We start from the raw sequence: 21,811 nt of genomic DNA on the forward strand, positions 1-21,811 counted from the left end.
AACAGTTGGCAAACGTGGTCAAGATGGCCTTGGCATGCTTCTAAAGAATTTTTTATACTGACAGCTGATTTTCAGGATATCCATAATAAATATTCATGAGAGAGATTTGCATGCATGCAAATCTATCTCATGAATATTCATTGTTGATATCCTGAAAACCTGACTGACTGGGGTGCCTCCAGGACCACTGGCATAAGGGGAAGCGGATAAATCACACACTTCTCTTTAAGCAGAGACTGCCCATCTGAATATCAGCCTTCGTGCACTGAACAGAGGAGCCCATGCTGTAGCCTGTTAGATTTCATAAGAAAATACAGAAATTGAATTGATCCTGGATTTATGAGCTGAAATGTTGGATTTTAACAAGTGTTTTACAATTATTGGATAGTACAATTAGTTCTGTTTGATGTTATGTATATAAACCACCTGATATTTTATTATATGTGCTATATTATAACCGATTTTGTAGCCGGAAATTGTGCGAGTACTTTTGCACCCACATATCTTTTGCCTGCTATTTGCCTGGTTTGGGAGAGGTAAGATATATGACACAAGAAGAGTTTGAAAATACTATTACAAAATTGCAAGTGTTTACCTTACTCCTATAGGCTAAATGCATCTGTTGATATCTGGGCAGTTTTCTTTTGCTCCTTTATACTTCCAGCTCAGTCAGAACCAGAATCCAGCCACTAGGTGTCTCTCTTAAGCAAGGGCCACGGATCCCCCCTCCTAGAGAGGGCTGTGTACCTTGTCTCCACATTAACCATGTCCCATATGACCTGAGGAGCACAAAACCTGCCACAGGGATCAAACTGAGGGCTTCTGTATGACAATGCCTAGCATCAACTGGGGCATTCGGCACTGCTCCTTCGTGCACACTCTTTTACCACCAAGAAGAAACAGGACCAGCCACTTCTTTGACAGATTTGGAATTTATTATGGCCGCAGCCAAGCACCTTAAATTACATCTTATAAATCGCATTTACATACATTGCAAACTTCATAACTTCCTATAGTATCACACTCATAGAAAAACCCCCTGGGTACACAGGTTATCATTTGTTTCGTGTTTCATCGCACTGCCGGTTGTGCCGTCAAAGCACACCCCCGCTGCCGGTTGTGCCGTCAAAGCACACCCCCGCTGTCGGTTGTGCCGTCAAAGCACACCCCCGCTGATCCTGGTGCCGCCCGTTTAAGGACGCCTCCTGCATAATCTCTGGGCCTCCTGGCCACTTTAGCCAGGAGACAATGTGATCAAGGTAAGTGAACTTCAACCCGGCTGCTCTTCAATCTGAGTAAAAGTAGGCATGTGCTGACAGTATATGTGTCCTTTCAGCCAGACTAAGGAGTGCAGTTTTTGACCTTGGGGATCCTTAGATACCCAACTGGGCAAGAAATTATTAAGATCTGGTAAAAGTCAGGCTTTTACCGCACCTTAATTTCCCATGGGAATGACTAATCTGCAGTATCTCAAGGGGTAGATAATAACATGTGTTATAGCCCTAACACGTATTATTTGCCCCGTAACACAGGTTAAAGGGCAGTCGTGCATTGTGACAGGTCTAGGATCTGCCTTATGAAAGGCAGTAACTTAGTAAATGACGGCAGAGAAAGACATGAACAGTCCATCCAGTCTGCCCAACAAGATAAACTCATTTTACATGGTATGTGATACTTTATATGTATTCCTGAGTTTGTAGGTGGGACTGTAGAAATCCTGTTTGTTGCTTTTAAAAAGATGATAAAAGAAATGGTGTTTCCTTTTAAGGAAGAGGAGAGACTACCACTCCCATAAAGCCTGGGGCTAGAGCAGGAAAGGGGAGGGAAATTTAGGAAGGTTCTAGCCTACGCTGGGAGGACAAATGGGAGATATGTTTCTGAAGGGTGGGAGCATGGAAGCCTGCAACCCAGAGGAAGCTGTGGCCTTTTTAGGAAAATGGCTAGAGGGAAAAATCTCTGCCTCTGGGAGGAGTGAACCTAGAATCCCAATTGGGTAGAAAATGAAGAAAGCCCAAGGATAGGTGGTGGACACTAATGAGAGGGAGGGGTTTGTACCCTAGAGAGACCCTTAAAAGATGGGCCAGAAAGCAGTGAGGACTGAAGGTGGGGAGAGAAGAAAGGAAGAGCTCACAGCCTTAGGATCTGAAGAGAATGTATAACCTGAAAAGCTCCCATATGGAAAGCCTCTTAGGAAAGAGAACTCTATACAGAGAAGGAACAAAGTACTTACAATTAACTGGAATTGAAAACACGGACAATGGTTTTCTTGTAGGAGGACAGGACTTTAAAATTATGGAACGTTTGCTTCTACCTGAGGGGAGATGGCTGTTCCTAGTCCTTAAAGAAGGAGCTAGACTTGTGCTTCTGAATGCCCTCCCCCCAGACCTTGTTAGAGGGAAAAAGCCAGAAGTCATGAGAGAGATTGGGAGCTAATTTGCATATTCAAGAAATTCTAACAATGTATCTGTTTCTTGTTCCTTCTCTGCAAGACAGAGTTGGAAAGATTTGAATAATATAGGTTTTGTTATAACTCACAGAAGGAATAGTGCTCAATTTATTGAATCAGCAGTTTACCCAGTTATGGGAATTCACCCCGAGTGAGTTGGTGACTGAAGAAGTAGACTACTTATGCTGGTAACAGTGCATGTATGAATTTTCTCCGATTCCCTGTTTATTAAGAGTAAGTCCTTAGTATCATACTCTGAAAAGCCAATGATCAGTGTTTGCCCCCCAAGCCAATGGAAGTAAGTTAGAAGGGCTGGTGATATTTAGCCTTGTCACAACATGTTACATTTCTTAAGGTATGATAAGATTAGGTACTGTGGGATACATAGTTGTGAGATGTGGAGCATGCAAGTACATTCAAAACAGTTCATTACAATGTAAATGAAATAATGTTGCTTGTAGTGAACACACAAGTAGCCCAGTGCCTTTGGGCTGCTTCCTAAAGGAGCTAGGCAGAAGAATTGCTCCCCACCCCCCCCCCCCACCCCCCAAGTGAACTCCTGCTTCCCTCCTGGTCTACCTGGAAAATCCTGGGATGTCTGTTGTGGTTGGGGCAGGAGTGATCCCCAGTTGCTCCTATCCCTTGTGGTATTTCTGCTAGGGGTCAAACTGCTTATAAGGGTTTTTTGCCTTCTCTTTTTCTTGCTAGAATGGTTCCTATGCCTCCAGTACTATCCCTAAACTTATCTGAGTACTAATAAAAGATTATAAGCCCAATATTAAAAGGAATTATCCATATAATTCCCTTAGCTGGTGCTTTCCATGGATATTTAGCTGCACTGTCTGGACCACTTTGGCAATTAGCATATACCCTGGATTCTATATGGTGCAACTTAGTTGCACACACAAATCTGATCATATTCTGAATTTGAGCATGCAACTTAATTAGTTTAACAAGCCATTCAGTACTAATAATTGCCAATGAACAAGTAGTTATTGACACTGATTGCATTAATTAGAATTTACATGCAGAACTGTCTTAAGAGTATTCTGTGGACGTGAATTGCTTGTGAATTGCTTGTTTACTCTTTCCAAAAATACTAGGACTAGGGGGCACGCAATGAAACTATTAAGTAGCAAATTTAAAACAAATCAGAGAAAATATTTCTTCACTCCGAATGTAATTAAACTCTGGAATTCATTGCCAGAGAATGTGGTAAAAGCAGTTATCTTAGCAGGGTTTTAAAAAGGTTTTGATAACGTTCTAAAGGAAAAGTCCATAAGCCATTATTAAGATGGACTTAGGGAAAATCCACTGCTTATTTTTAGGATTAAGCAGCATAAAATCTATTTTGCTGTTTTGGGATCTTGCCAAGTACTTGTAACCTGGATTGGCCACTGTTGGAAATAGGATACTGGGCTTGATGGACCTTATGTTCTAATGTAAATTCTAAGGCGCCTAGTTGAAAATGGGCGTGGAATGGGCGGGTCGTGCGTGCTTCTAAAAACTATGTGCATTGTTATAAAATACACCCTCTCCGTGCCTAATTTAGGCGGAGGCATTTATACCAAGTTTTACTTGGCGTAACTGTCTGCTACTAATTTTAGTTGTGCGGATGGGCACTAGGTGTATTCTATAAACTGTGCCTAGTCATATTATTTTTTTTTTGCACCAATTTTTTAGGCGTGATATATAGAACCCTAACCCATAATGCCAGAAGCAGAGCAAGGGTGGAGTGGCAAGTTACCTGGATATTGCTTCATGTTCAGTCCAGATTGTGACGCCGAATATCATGTTTTATTTAACTTCTGCAGCTGGCTTAAAAAATAAAACCACTGACCATGCCAGCTGAAAATAGATTTGTATGCTTCTTTAGAAAATGAGGCAAATTTTATATTTTTTTAAGTGTGGTTCATTAATGCGGAGTGCTTTTACTATCTCTAGCTGCATGCATGTATTGAGAGCCCTCTCCTTTGGCAGATTTGGCTGAAGTTTGGAAGAGGAGTCTCTTAGCAAGAACACTGGTAACGCAATAAATTAGAATCGTATCCAATGAGGAAAAGAGCCCCTGATAAATATGTTGGGAAAGTTAGACCATTGTGAAGAGTACGGGAGCATGGAGTGGGACACAGCTAAGGCAGGAGGGAGAAAGTCTCCTTTAGGGTGTCCTAAACCTGCACGGGAAGGCAGAGCCTGAAGATTCTGGTCCCCAAAGATCAAACAGTTCAGAGAAAGCAGCTTGTCACATTCCTCAGAGAGAACAGTGAGATCCAAAGACTACAATTCCCAGCAGACTTTGAGGGAGACACAGGGTAGAGCCAGGAAGAGTTCTCTACACTACCAGTCCCAGAATGCTAAGGGGAGGGAGGAGGATCTGAGGAGGATTAATCAAGGAGGATGAGGGACAGCTGGAGGAGAGTGTTGTAGAAGAGCCTATGAATTGGCAACTGGTGGGGGTGGAGAGAGAGAAGAGCGCATGGAAGAGGAGCTTATGGACATTTTTGCTTTGGCACGAATAAAAGGTAGAGAGTGCAGCGAAGGATGACTAAAATGATAACGGGGATAAGACGACTTCCCTATGAAGAAAGACTAAGGAGACTAGGGCTTTTCAGCTTGGAGAAGAGACGGCTGAGGGGAGACATGATAAAGTTATATAAAATAATGAGTGGAGTGGAACAGGTGGATGTGAAGCGTCTGTTCACGCTTTCCAAAAATACTAGGACTAGGGGGCATGCGATGAAACTACAATGTAGTAAATTTAAAACAAATCGGAGAAAAGTTTTCCTCGCCCAACAGGTAATTAAACTCTGGAATCCGTTGCCGGAGAACGTGGTGAAGGCGGTTAGCTTGGCAGAGTTTAAAAAGGGGTTAGACGGTTTCCTAAAGGACAGTGGCAATCCTAGCCGGCATGACACCCGGGGCGGATCGCCGATGCGCCCCCCCCCCCCCCGGCGAAATGACCCCCCCCCCCCGGGTGCACGCCGCTGGTGGGGGGTGCCGCGGCGCACGCCTGTCAGATGACTTTGCTGACTTCGCTGCAGCTCCCTCTGCCCCGCCCCAGGCCGGAACAGGAAGTAACCTGTTCCGGGGCAGAGGGAGCTGCACCAAAGTTAGCAAAGTCAGCGAAGTCAGCTGACAGGCGCGCGCCACGGCACACACCCCCCCCCCCCAGCGGCGTGCACCCGGGGCGGACCGCCCCCACCGCCCCCCCCCCCCCCCCCCTTGGTACGCCACTGCTAAAGGACAAGTCCATAAACTGCTACTAAATTGACTTGGGAAAAATCCACAATTCCAGGAATAACATGTATAGAATGTTTGTACGTTTGGGAAGCTTGCCAGGTGCCCTTGGCCTGGATTGGCCGCTGTCGTGGATAGGATGCTGGGCTCGATGGACCTTTGGTTATTTCCCAGTGTGGCATTACTTATGTACTTATGAGTTAAAAGGGCTGATGGCAGCGTGGTTCTTGGGTCTGGTGAAGGGAGGGACAAGGTGGCTGTGTCAGCAGGGAATTAATAAATGAGGGTTTCAGCCTGGGTCATGTGGGAGGTTGTCAGGAGTAGGTGCTGACAGAGAAAGAGTGGGACCCTTACATTCCCTAGCCTGCTAGTAAGAGGGGAATAAAGCAAAGGTTGAAGCTGAACAATCTACATTGTGTAGATTGTGACTGTCTTAAAGGAAAACAAGGGAAAACCAGAGAACTGTTTAATTTATGTTAGAAACACGCGTGCTCTCTTTAACATATATCCAGACCAGTATTACAATATTTGCTAGTTATAATACTATCATGTTACCCAAAATCCTTCTGTAATACCAAATACTTTTTTTTTTTGTTACATTTGTACCCCATGCTTTCCCACTCATGGTAGGCTCAATGTGGCTTACATGGGGCAATGGAGGGTTAAGTGACTTGCCCACAGTCACAAGGAGCTGCCTGTGCCTGAAGTGGGAATTGAACTCAGTTCCCCAGGACCAAAGGCCACCACCCCAACCACTAGGCCACTCCTATGTTGTCACCATATTGAGCCTGCAAAGAGGTGGGAAAATGTGGGATACAAATGCAATAAATAAAAAAACTGGACCAAGGTGAAGGAACCTGGGGGAAAGGGGGTAGGAGAGCGCGGCTACTCCGTTCCCCTTTCAGGGGAGGAGAGGGGAAATGGGAGGAAAGGGAAAGACAGGCTGGGAGAAGGGACTGTCCCAGTCTGAAAGTTGGATATAGTTTGGAATTAGTGTGGACTCTGTGAAACGCTGAAAAACTTGCCCACTGCGGAACTGTTGTCACAGGCATTGGGTGAAACTAGGAGGGAGCGGCTGGGGAGGGCCCCAAGGAGAGAACATTGCCTGGACCGCAGGACCAGGCGGCTGCCTAGGTTGGAGCTGGGCGTTTAAGGGGCGCTAAAGCCAAGGAAGGAGAGGAGGCATATTTAACCCCCTGGTCTTGCCTGGGGAGAGGACTGCAAGGCACAGGGGGACTGGGGGGAAGAATTGCAGAGCCTTGTGGAATACAACCCTCCCTGTACCCTAGGGATTACAAACCCAGACTGCAAAGCGCAGAAGATTTTTGGGAGAGTTACAGAGCATTGTGGAATACAATCCTCCCTGTACCCTGTGGATTACACCATGCAAGATCTAGCAAGCATGGGTGGAAATGAGACTGTAAAATGGAGTGGAGGAGTGGCCTAGTGGTTAGGGTGGTGGACTTTGGTCCTGAGGAACTGAGTTCAATTCCCAGCACAGGCAGCTCCTTGTGACTCTGGGCAAGTCAGTTAACCCTCCATTGCCTACTGCACTGAGCCTGTCATGAGTGAGAAAGTGCAGGGTATAAATGTAACAAAAAAAATACTAAGAAACACACCTTCTTTGTTTTACATTTCAAGTTTATATTTCTCCAACTTGTCTCTGTAATTATGTCACCCTCCCTCTAGATGGCAGAAAAGGAACCTTCCAGTGGTAGCCAGGGGAGCAGCCACTCCCCCAAGCGGAGTTCTGCCAGCTCCAGCGCCTATTTTTCTCAATGTGTTGCATTGAAAATGTGCGCCAGCGCCGGCGGAAGTCCGCTCTCACGCCACTCTCGCTCCCCCCGTGCCGTCAACCTGGCTCCGCTTCTGGAACCTTCATCAGCCTCAAGGACTTGGAAGGACGGTATTTCGAAGGCTCTTCCTCGGCAATGTTCCCTTGAAGCGGAGCGCATAAGCGATTGCTCATACATTTTAGGAGTGTCACTCACAGATTTTTATATGGTTGCTCACAAACATTTTTTTGCGCTATATACAGAAATGCATTGCTAATACTGGCGCTCAAAATTGTTGGTTTTTAAAACTTGTTGCTCACGCAAAAAAAAATGTTTTCACGAACCAGGCCACTCCTTAGAGGAAACATTGTCCCTCGGCACTGCCCATTGGCTAGTAGAGGGGAGGATACAGTGCAGTAGTCCTATTTCCTTCTGCTGCAGGTGTGAGCGTGTCCACCTCTCTGGTACGCACGTGTCTAGCTGGCCCCATTGAACCCAAATCTACTGCACCACAGCGCTACAGCTTGAGTCACGGGGCTGGCCCGAAGATTATACTTTTCCTAGGCTGATAATTCTAGACATGCTCTGAGAAAATGGTCTGCTGTTTTAGGGGCCCTGATGGGTGGAAAGCAGACTGTGTCTCCAAGCACGTTTTTTTCAGCTTGGTGATGCACAGTCTTTTGATTTATTCTCATGGTTTGGTGATCCAAAAGATGGGGGCACATACAAGGAACAGTTATGCCCAGTGCTTTTTTGAGGGGTTACTTTGGGGTACTGAGTACCAGCACCTTTTTCATTGTCTGCTAAAATTGACCCATGGGGCTCTCGAGAGCCTGTGAGAGCCTGCTCCAGCACACCACTGCATGGTCCCCAAGTTTTAATGAAAGAGCTCAGGCTCTACACACCAATTCTGCCTTGTCATAAATTATGTGACTGGTTGCAGGGGGCCTGGCTATTGTGGGGTGGGTCCCTCAGTGATCACCCCTCCCCTGAAGGGTGGCCTGGCATTTGAGTACCGACACTTTTTTCACTAGAAAAAATGCACTGGTTATGCCCTTCATATTGTACACACTCAAATCAATGTTAATCAAGTTTCTAGTTGCTGATAACAGCTCACACGTGGATAATAGAGCATTTAGTTGCCATGGAAATGTGCTAAGTGAAATCTTTCCATGTTTACTGCCATTTCAGATGTCCTCTTATAAATCCAGTGAGCAATCTGACAGCCAAAGTCTCAAACATTTTCACAAGAGGGTTGTTTCGTTTTATGGGAGAGTATTTTGCTGTTGTTGTCATTATGCCAATTCAGTTAAAATATCCCTCTTCTGGGAAGGCATGATGCTGTGTGCTTGAATCGTAAGAGGAGGACTGTTCTGCTGAACTATCAGCCAATCCTTGCAAATTGCATTAAATTACCCACACGTGGCATCACAGAACATTTGAAATACGTTATTCTTTAAGGGGACATTTTACTAAGCCACACAAGTGTCTACGTGCACCAAAATGGAGTTACTGCCCGGCTACCGCGTGGCTATTACGGTAATTTCATTTTTGGAATGCGTCCGATACGCGCGGCCAAAAAATAATTTTTTTATTTTCGGACGCATGCAAAGTAGCATTTGATGCGCGTAGGTCATTACCTCCTGGTTACCACGTGAGATTTTACCGCTAGGTCAGTGGCTGGCGGTAAGGTCGCAGACCCAAAATGGACGTGCGGCAATTTTGATTTTGCCGCACGTCCATTTTCGGCAAAAATTTTAAAAAGGCCTTTTTTACAGGTGCACTGAAAAATGGATCAGCGCACGCCCAAAACCCGCGCCTACACTACCACATGCCATTTTTCAGCGTACATTAGTAAAAGGAGCCCTAAATAAACTTACTCCCCTCCAAGTAAGTTCTTCCATTTTGTTTTGTTTTCTTTGTGTTCTACAGTTTATGTAGGAAGAGCAGCTGGTGCTTGACTGTATACTGAATCCTGCCCTCTAATGTTGACATTCTATTTCTGATTAGCAAGAAAGCATATGTTTTTAATTTTTTTTCTTTAATGTATTGTTTCTAAATAGCTTAGATTTTTGTCTACAGTTCTGAAGTGTCCTTTCACCTTCATGATTTTCCAGTAATGTAAACAAATTGAAAAGTGAAAGCTTTAGCCATTACACGGTGGCAAGCGCCACTGCAGGATTGCATAGATAGTGTGTATGTGGTGGCAGGTTAGGGGTGTGTGGGGTTGAAGAACATGTGATGGTGAGGTTGGGGGAGGAGGTGTACAAGAATGGTATGGATCGGTCTCTCTCTCTCCTCCTACATTTTCTTTCTTTATGTCCCCTTCCTCTTTCTTCTACCTCCCTCTTGCAGCTCTTCAGTTTATCACACTGCTGCAATCAGCCTGCATCTTTAAATGGTGAGGTTCCTGGAGGAAAAGTCCATAGTCTGCTATTGATACAGAAATGGGGAAAGCCACTGCTGTCCCTGAGAATTGGTAGCCTGGAATCTTGCTACTATGGGGGATTCTGCCAGTACTTGTGACCTAGATTGGCCAGTGCTGGAAGCAGGATAGTGGGCTAAATGGACCATTGGTCTGCCCCAGTATGGGTATTCTTATGTTCTTACCTTCCTTGCTAATTCTGCAGAGGTAAGAATGGATCACAGTGTGTCACTGTGGGGTTCATCACTCATGAGAGTTTGCGTTGATTGATCTCCATGACAGTGATCAGGCAGCTATTGGAGGGGGAGGGGCAGTGGACAATATATTTTCTCCTGTAGATACTGAACAGCTGGTGTAGCTACTTGTGTACAGTGGTGGAGCAACTCTGAGCTGGTATTTTGGTTCCCAGTTCATCACTTGAGTGCACCCCAGCTGCCAAAAGGTGAGTTAGCATCTCTTGCTCTGTTCAAATACTATTCCATGCACAGTGGTTTGATTGCAAATATATAGAAGCAAACCTTGCATACAGATAGATGGGCAGACAAATGGATGAACTGATCCTCAAAGTACCTGAGTATAATAAACGTAAACTGCTTTGGCTTTACGACAGAAAGGACTGAAAGCTCAGTAGGGCAGTGATACTTTTTACTGGCCTAGCAAAAGAGCAGCTAAATATTGTAGGACTTGACCTTCCAAGACCACTTAAGTCCCTTCTTAAGATGTCTTGATTTGAAATTCTGGTACATTAGAAATATGTTTTAATGAGTTAGCTTTAGGTCTAGGCCTAGATGACCAGATGGGAATGTGTTCATTCACTAAATTAAGCACTGGAAAATTCTTATTTTAAAATAATAATTGCCAAGAATAATTCAATTTCGTTTGCTATACATATCTTTGCTTTTAAGCCCCCTAGTCCCGTGAGCTGACTCTGTCCTACATGTACCTGAATAGGATTTAAGTGCATCACCGGTGGCCTTCAATTGTACCTCATCTAAAGACAAGGGAAAAAGTTTCATTAACAAACTAACCTCGTCTCAAGTTCCAAAACAACTTGAGAGAAAAAATAAGTGAAAATCTAGAGAAAAGGTATTACATTCCAAAGGAAAAGTTTTGTAAATACAGGATAATGAAAAAGATGATCCACGGAAAGTTCAATAGAATATGTTTATTCCACTAGAAGTGGTTTACTTATGGACTAGTTAAACTATACAAGTTCTATCAAATCTTGGTTAACAGGGGTGCATAGCGAGGAAGAAAAACTATACACCTCAATGTATAAATGTAGGGATAAATTCAATGGAAAATTACAACTCAAATGTTTCTTCCCTCCCACAACAATAAACTTCTTTTACAACTCAGAACCAACCTTTTCCCTATTGCAATATCAGATAAGAGGTTCTGCAGGAAATAAGGTATTTTACTTTGGTACTTGTCACAGGAACATGAATCAACCAGGAAAAATATATTCTATTCCCTGCTATTACCCTCTTTATGTCTCAATGAAAATGTAGATAGAAAATTAAGTCTAGTTTCTGGATGTCATAAATGCAGTTGCTGAAGACTTATCTGTTGGTTCAAGCTTCCCTTGGATCATCTTCTTGCATGGAAACGGTGGAACCCTGCTTCTTCTTTTTCCTCCTTCAGCATAGGGTGATGAATGATCAGCTGCAGTGGAACCTACTGCCTACTACTAGAACCAAAACAAAATGGAGAGAAAACTACCTCCTTATCCAAAAGTGTGTGCAACCTGTCACTCAGGATGTGTTCCTAAAAAAAAAAAAAATCTTTTAGTTTAAGAATCTGAATACTGTTTTGGACTAACGTTTTCTTAAATAAAAATAATTATTAGTATATGCTAAATACTATCTGTCTCAGACTTTGTTTCACCTCACTAAGTACCTGTTGTCTTCTTGGCTGACTCTCTTCAAAAATACTATTCACTTCACACACACAGTAGAAAAGATTAATGGCTTTCAACCACAATATAGCTGTTGTAGTGTCCACAACACTTTAACAGGGCTGCTGAGGGGGGGGGGGGGCAGGGGGGCAAAATTCCCCAGGCCTGGCTTCCAAGCAGAGCCCGGCTCCAGGCCTTTGGAGGGCCATCATACCAACAATCACCACGGATACGGGAACAAAATGTTTTAGCACTCCATAAGAATGGTAAAACGTTTTGTTCCCACATTTAAACTCACATGTGCCATTTTTTGTGTATACCTTACCTTGATTTGTACCTGTCTTTTTCAGGGCACAGACCGTATACGTCTGCCCAGCACTATCCCCGCCTCCCAACCACCAGCCCCGCCTCCCACCACTGGCTCTGGCACAGACCATATAAGTCTGCCCAGCACTATCCCCGCCTCCCAACCACCAGCCCCGCCTCCCACCACCAGCTCTGGCACAGACTGTATAAGTCTGCCCAGCACTACCCCCACCTCCCAACCACCAGGGGCACGGTGTTGGACAAAGGAAAGGAGGGCAGGAAATGTTATACATTTAGTTGCAATATTTATTTAGTTGCTGAATGTATAAGAACCAGGAAATCACACATTGTAAATATATCTGCAATTTAAATTCTCCAAGTTAAATGCATCTAATAATGGCCCATCAAAGGTGCACTTCCATTGAGATGATCATCTGATTTTTTGGAAGTTGGTGTAACACCTTATGTCGTCATCAGTCAGTCCGTACACCGAATGTTTTTTTATGTATTTTTTACTCCATTTTTCACTTATTCATTTATGTACTTATTCATATTTCAGTTGTTCAACTCCAATTACTTTTACTGAAAATCAAGTACTTATCTTCAAAGTTTCTTCCAAAGGGGATATGTGCCAACATGTTTCGCCCATGCTATTTCAAGACAGTTCCCTTAATTTATACTTTGGTGAAATATCATCCTGTCTCCTTTAGTCAAAATGGCCAGAAGAAACTTACACACATAAATTCTGCTTTTCTCTACACTTACGCAAAGGGAATTCTTACTTGTGAACACCTTGCTAGAGAAATTATCTGTGACTAGCTTGAACTAATGTTAATAAAAAGTATATGCTGATGAGGTAATAAGAAGTACAAATGTAGGCAAACTAACTTTTTATCTATTGCTGCTGTAAAAAAAATTGTGAATATTAAAATATATAAGCTGCAATGCAGATGCATTAAAAAAAGTTTTTGCATTATCATCCGCATTAGTACACTTAATTGACCATCTGCGGTTGTGCTTGTCTCTACCTGCAACTCAGTAACACTGGCTGTTAATAAGTAAATAAGCACAACTGGCCCAATATTCAAAAGACTTATCAGTATAGTGGCAGCCACTACATGGATAAATGCCCTATCTTCCCATTTTCATCAGCACTATCCAGAGTGTCAGGACGGATTGTGGACATTCTGTCAAATAGTACAGATAGTTGGCAGTAATCAGCCACTATCCGCACAGCTATGCAGCCAGGTTAATTTAAACCAGCAACAATGCTTCCCTAACTTAAACCACAAAGTATATCACCACTGTCTCTACAGCTAGCAGCAGTCACTGCTGTGCATGTATTTTCAGCACCACTAGCTATCTGGACAGCGACACTGAATATAGAGAATAGATTTATTTAAAGGCCACATCCAGGGGTCCTTTTACTGTGCCTTGTACTGAATAGACACTCTCTGATATGTTCAAGAAGTATTTCTTTATGACTAGGCGTTTGTGGACGATTTTGATTAAGGGATCGAAGAGCGGAGGCAGGGGCATAGCGAATTAAATGACAACATAAGAGGTTCTTCTGTTTATAAAGTTTTAAAAACCAAAAGAAGAAGTTTGTAAACAAAGCAGTATTTTGAAATAATTGTAAACGTTTGAGATCCTTTAATCCCTTTATAGAGAAAATTACAATAATCTAACTTAGTGATCACAAGAGAGTGGACCAATATATTGAGATCCAAATGTTCAAGCAATCACCGCATGGATCTAATTAATCGTAATGTAAAAAACGTCCAACAAACAACCTAATTTGATGTCTAAAGGAAAGAATACCGTCTATAGTAACCTCAAAGATACATGTAGATAGTACAGGAACTTGGCTATGATGTAAAATAACGGGTGTACATAAAGTTTTAATTGTGTGATTTGTGAAAAGTAATGCTATAGATTTTACAGGGGTTAGAATCAATTTTTTGGTTTGAAACCAATCTGTCAACTGGGATAATTTGTTGTTAAGAGCTGCAAACTCAATGTCTTTGTCTTTATCTCTTTTTCTTTTTTTTTCACCTCACAGATTTTAGTGAAAGCAATGCTCCGGAAGCGATCTTTTGGAAACCCCTTTGAGTGTCAGTCCAGAAGGGAAGAAAGGTCCATGTCTGCCCCAGGAAACTTATTAACGTAGGTTGAGCAATTCAAGGATTTTGTTATTTACATTCTTCGCCTTCATTAACTCAACATTATTACATGTAAGAGAATTTAATTTAACCTTTTCATTTCCAGTTTGTTATGTGAATAGTGTCTAATAGTGATAAGATATCAATTTACAAAATAATTCATTTTATGTTGTCATTCACTTTGAACATTTCTTCAGAAAAAGCCAGAAATGTTATATGTTGCATATTCATCCTTGCCCAAAGTTAGCATTTGAAACCCTTTTTTTTTATTTTGAAAAAGCACTTTCTAACATTATTTTTCAATTCTAACAAATGCCCCAAACTTCCCTACAATACATAGGATAGAATAGCACTGAAAGGTCAAATATTAATTTCATTTCTTTCTGTGCACTTTCAATTATATGTACAATGGAATGATTTTTTTGGACCAACAAGACCAGTTTAAACTATAATGTCTTAATCTTTCCCATTTGTATGTTGATGTTTTTCTTCCTTGAAATGATCAAATACTTTAGAAACCCCCCCCACCCCAACCACCCAACTTCAATAGAGCATGGCTCCCCTAGGCCAAAATCCACCCTCTACCGGAATTGCAACCCTCCTACCATCCTCCTTATCCCGTGCCTGAGGCCTTCAGGAGCAGAAGCAATGTCCAACCACTCCTGTCCAATCACTGCTACCAAAATTCAACATGGCTCTAGCTGCCTCTCAATTCCCTTTTGCCCCTCTTATCCATGGGAATGTTGGGATTTACTAAGCTGTTGTACTGCAATTTAGTAAATCTGCAGGGGAAGTACTAGCATAAAACCAGTGCTTAAAATACTATTTTAAGACAGCTTAGAAACGGGCCTCCACGATTGAAATAAGAGGGTTTATTTCAAAGCCAGGATTTTAGCTGATCATTTTTATAATGTGCTGGTAGACTACAGTTGTTATCAAGCATAAGATACCTGTCAGAATTAGCAGGATTACTAAGATGTATGCAAGCGAATACCCCCAAGGTCTGTGGTGTGCAGGTTTGCATAATGTAAGCATTTTCATTTCGGTATTGTGAAGTCCCAGCCAAATTTTTTTTATGGGGGGGGGGGGATAAGACAGTTTTAGCAATACAGGAAAATAGCACCAGACCATGAGTTCAAAATAGAGATATAAAGTTTATTTACAGGGAACCACCCTTAACACAGGAGGAAGGAGCAGCCTAACATTTAGTGCAGCTGGCTGAGATCCTGGGGAACTGGGCTCCCTGGTTCTCAGCCCACATATCAGACCATTAGGCTGTTCTTCCACTCTTAGATCTTTAACAATCTCTAGCATATCCAATATGTGTGTGTTCTATTTGGTTAATTTATTATTATTATTATTAATCAGCCCCAGGCTCAACCAGCCACCAATAAAATAGCACTGTATTAGCCAGCAGACCAACCAAAATAAAACAAGTTTAGAAGACTGAGATTACATTTTAATTAGAATCTAACTAAAATCTCTCATCTTCAGCGCGGCGGGCGTCTGTAGCGCTATACAAATGCTAATAATAATAATAATCTCTTGAAAAACCATTCCAGATCAGTGTAAGACAAAGCTCTTCTTCAGGTTTCATTTTAGCAAGGGTGGGGATTTGAAAGAAAGCTTTGAACAGATCTTAGTGATCTAATAGTGTGTAAAAAGAGAAACATTTCAATTACAAGGGGCCAAAACTGTTTTATGCTCTAATGGCCAAGTCTAAAATCTTAAAATTGTGTCTGAATATTAATTGGAAACCAATGAAGAATTGTTAGGGCAGAGCTCACATCGTCTCTAAGGGTGCAATTTTATAAGCATTTATTTTGCACATAAAACAGCGTTTTATTTGCAGTAATAAATGCTGTCACAGGCCAGTCCTTGTAAGTCAGCTGTCTTGGTCAGGAACCCAGCAGATGAGGCAGAGCACATGCTTTATTTACAGAATTATTGGATGCTTCACCATGGTCTTCTAATCAATAAGGTTCACAGATAACATACATCTCTCTTGCACAGTTTAATCCAAACTGCATTTCCAATCTAATATAATAATTTGCTCTTGCAATGTTCCAGTGTCTCTGGCTGCATTCGTAACCATCTCATGACATCACTCCCCCATAGTAGAAGCCTGCTTGCCTGACGTCAGGAGATGCTACAATTCGAAGCCGAGAGGCGGGAAGCGCGCGACCAAAAAAAAAAACAGGGCTCAGACATTGATCTACAGCAAACTTCTGTCAAACTGTGACAGAAACTTACTGCGGGAGCTCACTCTCATCCAATGTTCACCCTCCCTCCCTCCCAGTTCCACGATCCCCCCCTCCCTCCCAGTTCCAGGGTCATCGTCCCTCCCTCCCTTCCTCCCTTCCAGTTCCAGGGCCCCCTCCCTCCGATTTTTAAAACTCATCTTGACTTACCACATTGGGGTTACGGTGGCAGGCAGCAGCGGCACAAAGCGTCCACCCTCAGCCCTTCTCTCTCTCTCTCAGATCTGCTCCCGCCTTCATTTCCTGTTTCTGCAAGGGCATGACCACAGCTGAGAGAGAGAAAGAAGGGCTGAGCCTGCACACTTTGTACCGCTGCTGCCGGCTGCCATAACCCCAATGTGGTAAGTCAAGATGAGTTTTAAAAATCGGAGGGAGGGGGCCTGGAACTGGAAGGGAGGGAGGGATGACAACCCTGGAACTGGGAGGGAGGGGGGACCCTGGAACTGGGAGAGAGGGAGGGAAGGACGCCCCTGGAACTCGGAGGGGGGGAGGTAAAGGAGAGAGAGGGGGAGGGGCCTGGAACTCGAAGGGAGGGAGGGGGGCCTGGAACTCAAAGGGAGGGAGGGGGGCCTGAAACTGGGAGGGACTGGAAATGGGAGGGAGGGAGGGAGGGAGACCTGGAACTCTGAGGGAGGTGGAGGGGGGAGGTGGGATGCACATGTAGGGGGGAGGCAAGGGACAGTGGAAAATTGCTGTAGTGGCAGGGGAGAGATGCTGCATATGGATAGATGGAGGGGGCAGGGCACAGCAGGGGAGACAGCATAATTGGTGCACACGGGACACACACTACACTCTCTTACTCACACAGACAGACACACACATTCTGTCTCTGAATCACACACTCTTTCTCACACATACTCACTCTCTGACACATACTCATTCACTCTCTCACACATACTCACTCTCTCTCACATATACTCTCTCCTAACAGTTCCCTTAAAAACATAATTGCCATTAGAACCTTGCTAGTGCCCATTTCATTTCTTTCAGAAACGGGCCTTTTTTACTAGTATGTAATAAAGTTCCTTTTCTCAGCTTGTCTGACTCTCCATAGTACAGCTAAAGCCTATGTGCTTTACTTTACCATCCTCAGTCACAGACTTCAGCTCCTGAATGTTCTGACTCAACCTCTTGATGTTAATCTTTCAGGAAGATGCTTCACCATAAGCTTGTTAGTCAGTAACTTCACCAACAACCATACAACTCTCTTGCCTGATTTAAGCTAAGATGCAGGTCCAGCATGCAGTAGAATTACTGTGCTTGTGCTCTCCCTTAATACAGACTTCCTGCCCAGGTATTTTAATCTACTGGATGGATACTTTATCATCTCTACTAATTAAGATCTTTCATAGCCAATCCACAGTCCCCTGCCCAACTGAATCCAGTGTAGATTTCAACAGACAGTAAAGTCCCTTTTCTCAGCTGGTCTGACCCTCAGTAGTACAGACTACACCCTAGGGCTTTAACCTGCCATCCTCTATTCCTTAATTACTTAGGGGAAGATGCACTAAAAAATCTTTAGAGCCCTTCTCTTACCGATTCCCTTAGTGAATCGGTAAGGAACGGGCATGCATTAAGGAAAGGGAATGCAAATCAGCTGCTCGTTGTAGCTCACTTGCATTCTCTATTATATTGGTAAACACTCGGCCAGTCGGCCGGTCGAGCATGCGCAGAGCAACCAAGCGTTATGCTGGCTGCTCTGCGCATGGCAAGAACGCCCTTAATGGACGTCCTTCACTCAAAAAACAACAAAAAAACTCACCCGATCCATTTCAAAGCCTTTCAAAAGTCCAGAAGCATGGTTAGCTCCCCCCAGGCAGTTGCTCAGACTGCCTGCCTGCTGGGACGAGCTGCAAAGAAAAAAAAAGAAACATCTCCTGCAACTTCTTCGCAGCTCAAAGTCTTTTTTGGCAGTGCTTCACTCAGCTGAGAGACCTAGAAGTCTCTGAGCCAATCACAGCGCGTTTAGCTCGGCTAACCGCGTTCTGATTGGCTCAGGGACTTCCAGGTCTCAGCTGAGTGAAGCACTGCCAAAAAAGACGTTTTTATTATTAAGGGGGCCAAAATGGACATGTTTTTTTGGATGGGCACCTATTTTGGCTGCCTTCCCCCCCTTGCAATAATAAAAACGTCTTTCTGGCAGTGCTTCACCCAGCTGAGAGACCTGGAAGTCTCTGAGCCAATCACAGCACGTTTAGCTCTGCTAAATGCGTTGTGATTGGCTCAGGGACTTCCAGGTCTCTCAGCTTAGTGAAGCACTTCCAAAAAAAAGTTTTTATTATTGCAGTGGGGGGAAGGCAGCCAAAATGGGCGTTTTTTTGGATGGACGTCCTTAACTGCACTGTCCTCTGGATCGTGGTGCATTGGAGGGGGTGAGCAGTGCGGCGTCTTCGGGGAGGGGGGGAATGACGGCCAAAATAGACGTTTTTATTATTGCAGTGACGAGCACTTGACTTTTTTCCCCCAGTTTTTCAATCACGCACAGCCCCAACGAGAGGTACAGACCTCTAGTCAGATTTTCCAGCGTTAAGGCAATCGGACAAGGTTAGTGCATCTCATTAAAATAGGGTGTCTACACAATTTGCTCATCTGCATTCCGTTTTCGTTAGCTGCTACCTACCGTCGTCAGAAAAAAGTCTTTAGTGCATGCCAGGGTTTACTACTTGCTCGTTAATGGCTCGTTAAGTTTAGTGCATCTGGCTATTAAAATCTGTAGCAGCATTCTTTTCATCAAGCTCCTACCTCACTTCAGGGTTTAACATTCCTAACAACTAAGCCCATTTACATCTCTCTGGTGTGTTCCTCCTCTTTAGAGCTGTCAGATGCTCTCTTGAGCTCCCTGTGGTGCTCAATTACTTGTATAAATAGTGACAAGCTACCCAGGGCATAACAGCATACACAGTTGCTAGCCTTGGAGTATACACACACATAAAAAAGAAATATACCACTGACACATAGGGAGTAATTTTATAATAAACTGCCTCGTTTTGTGTGTGTACTAGCAGAAAAGTACGCTGTATGCATTGATGGCTCACACTTCACCGAAAGGGGAAAGGCGAAAGATTGTGTGAGAATGGGGAGAAGGGATAGAGGAGAGGGGCAGGGAGGTGAGCATGGAGGAGGGAGATGAATAAAGGGAAGGGAACTACATTGTGAGGGGGAGAGGAATGCAGGGTAAGGGGCAAGAGTACAAGGGGGAAAGGGCTAGAAGAGAGGGGAACAAATGGAAGGGGAGGGAAGAGTGAAAGTGAGCAGGAGTTTGTGGAAGTGAGCACATGGGGAAAACCTTTAAGGCAAGAGGCACCCCCACAACATGCATACATTCGATATCACACAAACCCTCCACGTCAGAGGGGGATATATCAATTCAGAACTGCTTGGGGGGGGGCATTAGAGCTAGGGGAAAATAAATGCCTGTCCTCTTTAAGAAGTGGCCCAGAAGCACTGAGCTGCACTTAAGCACCTGATGCTCCTGACCATGTACTGCGATAACGCAGGTTAGTTATTCCCGTGGTAAACTAAAGTGTGGTAACAGCCCACCTTTTACTGCACCTTAATAACCATCCCTTAAATGATATTGACCAAAGTTTGCAATATAAATTGAATTGGAAATAAAGTTGAACCAGGAATTTTGAGTTTCAGGAGGGAGATTCATGTCTTAACTCCCTCCCACCCCCATGATATTTGTGGCTCTGTCCTTTCCATTTCCCATCAGCACAGTTGGGAGAAGGGGGGACTTGCCCAAACATTGCCCTCTAAATATTGGGACATGAATTTTCCCTTTAACTGAAAACTAAAGGTACTGTTCGCTCTGAATTTTCCCCTAAGAATCTTATGGGAGTTGTGCCTTCTCGAGCTGGGTTAAAAATATTCATTCCTCAGATGGGCTTCATAGAAAACACATTTGCTTGAGACAGTGTAATTGCCCATCCTGTCACTGAGACAAAAGAGAAATCCACTTTGAGACTCTTCTCTATTACATAGTTTCAGCATCATAATATTTTAAAGTCTAATCTGATTTTTTTTTCCTTTTACATTTCCTTGCATGCTTCAGCATAAGACAGCTCAAGCAAAAGAGAAATTCATAACAATAATATTGCTGATATTCCACAAAGCATGTCCTCATGTGCTGCCGGCATGTCTTTGGAACTTCCATGTCAGGAATGATCCCTGGAGCAGGCTGTCTGTATATAGAACTTGTAGCTTTTCAACTCCAGGGGCAGGAACTGTCTCTCCTGTGTTTGTACAGTGCTGTGTATATTGAGTCATGGGCAGCGGAATGGGGTGGGCCACAAACGTTTTGCCCTTATCAACTAGAGAGCTTCAGGGATGGGGTAGAGTTTGGTTAGGACGCCCGCCCCCCCTACGAAACAAAAAAAGGTGTCCTGCTATTCCTTCATTGTGTACAAGTGACAAGCAGGAGGTGGAGTTGTAGGATACATAACATGCTATGAATTAGAAAATAGCTCAATGGTTTCAGATAATTGCACTGGCAACTATATGGTCTCCCTCCCCACCTTTTGTTTCCCTTAATTCTGTCATCCTTATTCCCCCATACCTCCATACCAGTAGCATAGCCAGACCTCATTTTTTGGGTGGGCCTGGGGGTGGACTGGGTGGGCATGACCCACATATTTCTCTCTGGTATATCATTATTATTATTATTATTATTACATTTGTACCCCGCGCTTTCCCACTCCAAGCAGGTTCAATGCGGCTTACATAGTAATAGAGATTACAGAGTATTGATACAGAAAAATAAGTTAAGTATAGCAGAATAATGAAAGAGATAGATAGGAAGAGGTGGGCAAGGGAGAAGGGAGGTAAGAACAAGGGGTAGGTGAACACAGGAGAAAGGGTAGTGGAGGGGGAGGAGAAATGAGACAAGAGATAAGCATAGGGAAATATGGTGGGGGGATGTAATCTGGGTCATTGTCATTGTTCCTGGATATGTGCTGGGTAGATGGGTTCATAAAGTTAGCTTGGGCCATTTGGACAGGCTTGTTTGAATAGGAGTTTTTAGTGATTTCCGGAAGGGTAGATGGTCACTGACTGATCGAATAGGTCTGGGTAGAGCATTCCAAAGTTGGCTGCCTAAGAAGGAGAAGTTGGATCCATAATAGGTTTTGTACTTGAGTCCTTTGCAGTTCGGGTAATGCAGGTTGAGGTAAGTTCGCGAAGTATCAGACATGTTTCTGGTTGGAAGGTCAATCAGATTGAGCATATAGTCTGGAGATTCACCGTGGATAATCTTGTGGATTAAATGTGTGGATCTTAAAGTTGATTCGTTCTCTAATAGGAA

General features: G+C 43.6%; 1 protein-coding gene across 1 annotated transcript in view; it reads left to right on the forward strand.

Annotated features, from left to right (window-relative positions):
* Window positions 1-21,811, forward strand: part of CAMKK1 (calcium/calmodulin dependent protein kinase kinase 1) — a 177,747-nt gene that overhangs the window by 145,171 nt on the left and 10,765 nt on the right. Inside the window, exon 15 of the mRNA XM_030222611.1 lies at window positions 14,149-14,252. Coding sequence (XP_030078471.1) covers window positions 14,149-14,252 — 104 coding nt within the window. The remainder of the gene's footprint in view (window positions 1-14,148; window positions 14,253-21,811) is intronic.

The sequence above is a fragment of the Microcaecilia unicolor genome, chromosome 13 (genome assembly GCF_901765095.1).
Source record: "Microcaecilia unicolor chromosome 13, aMicUni1.1, whole genome shotgun sequence".
Taxonomy (NCBI): domain Eukaryota; kingdom Metazoa; phylum Chordata; class Amphibia; order Gymnophiona; family Siphonopidae; genus Microcaecilia; species Microcaecilia unicolor.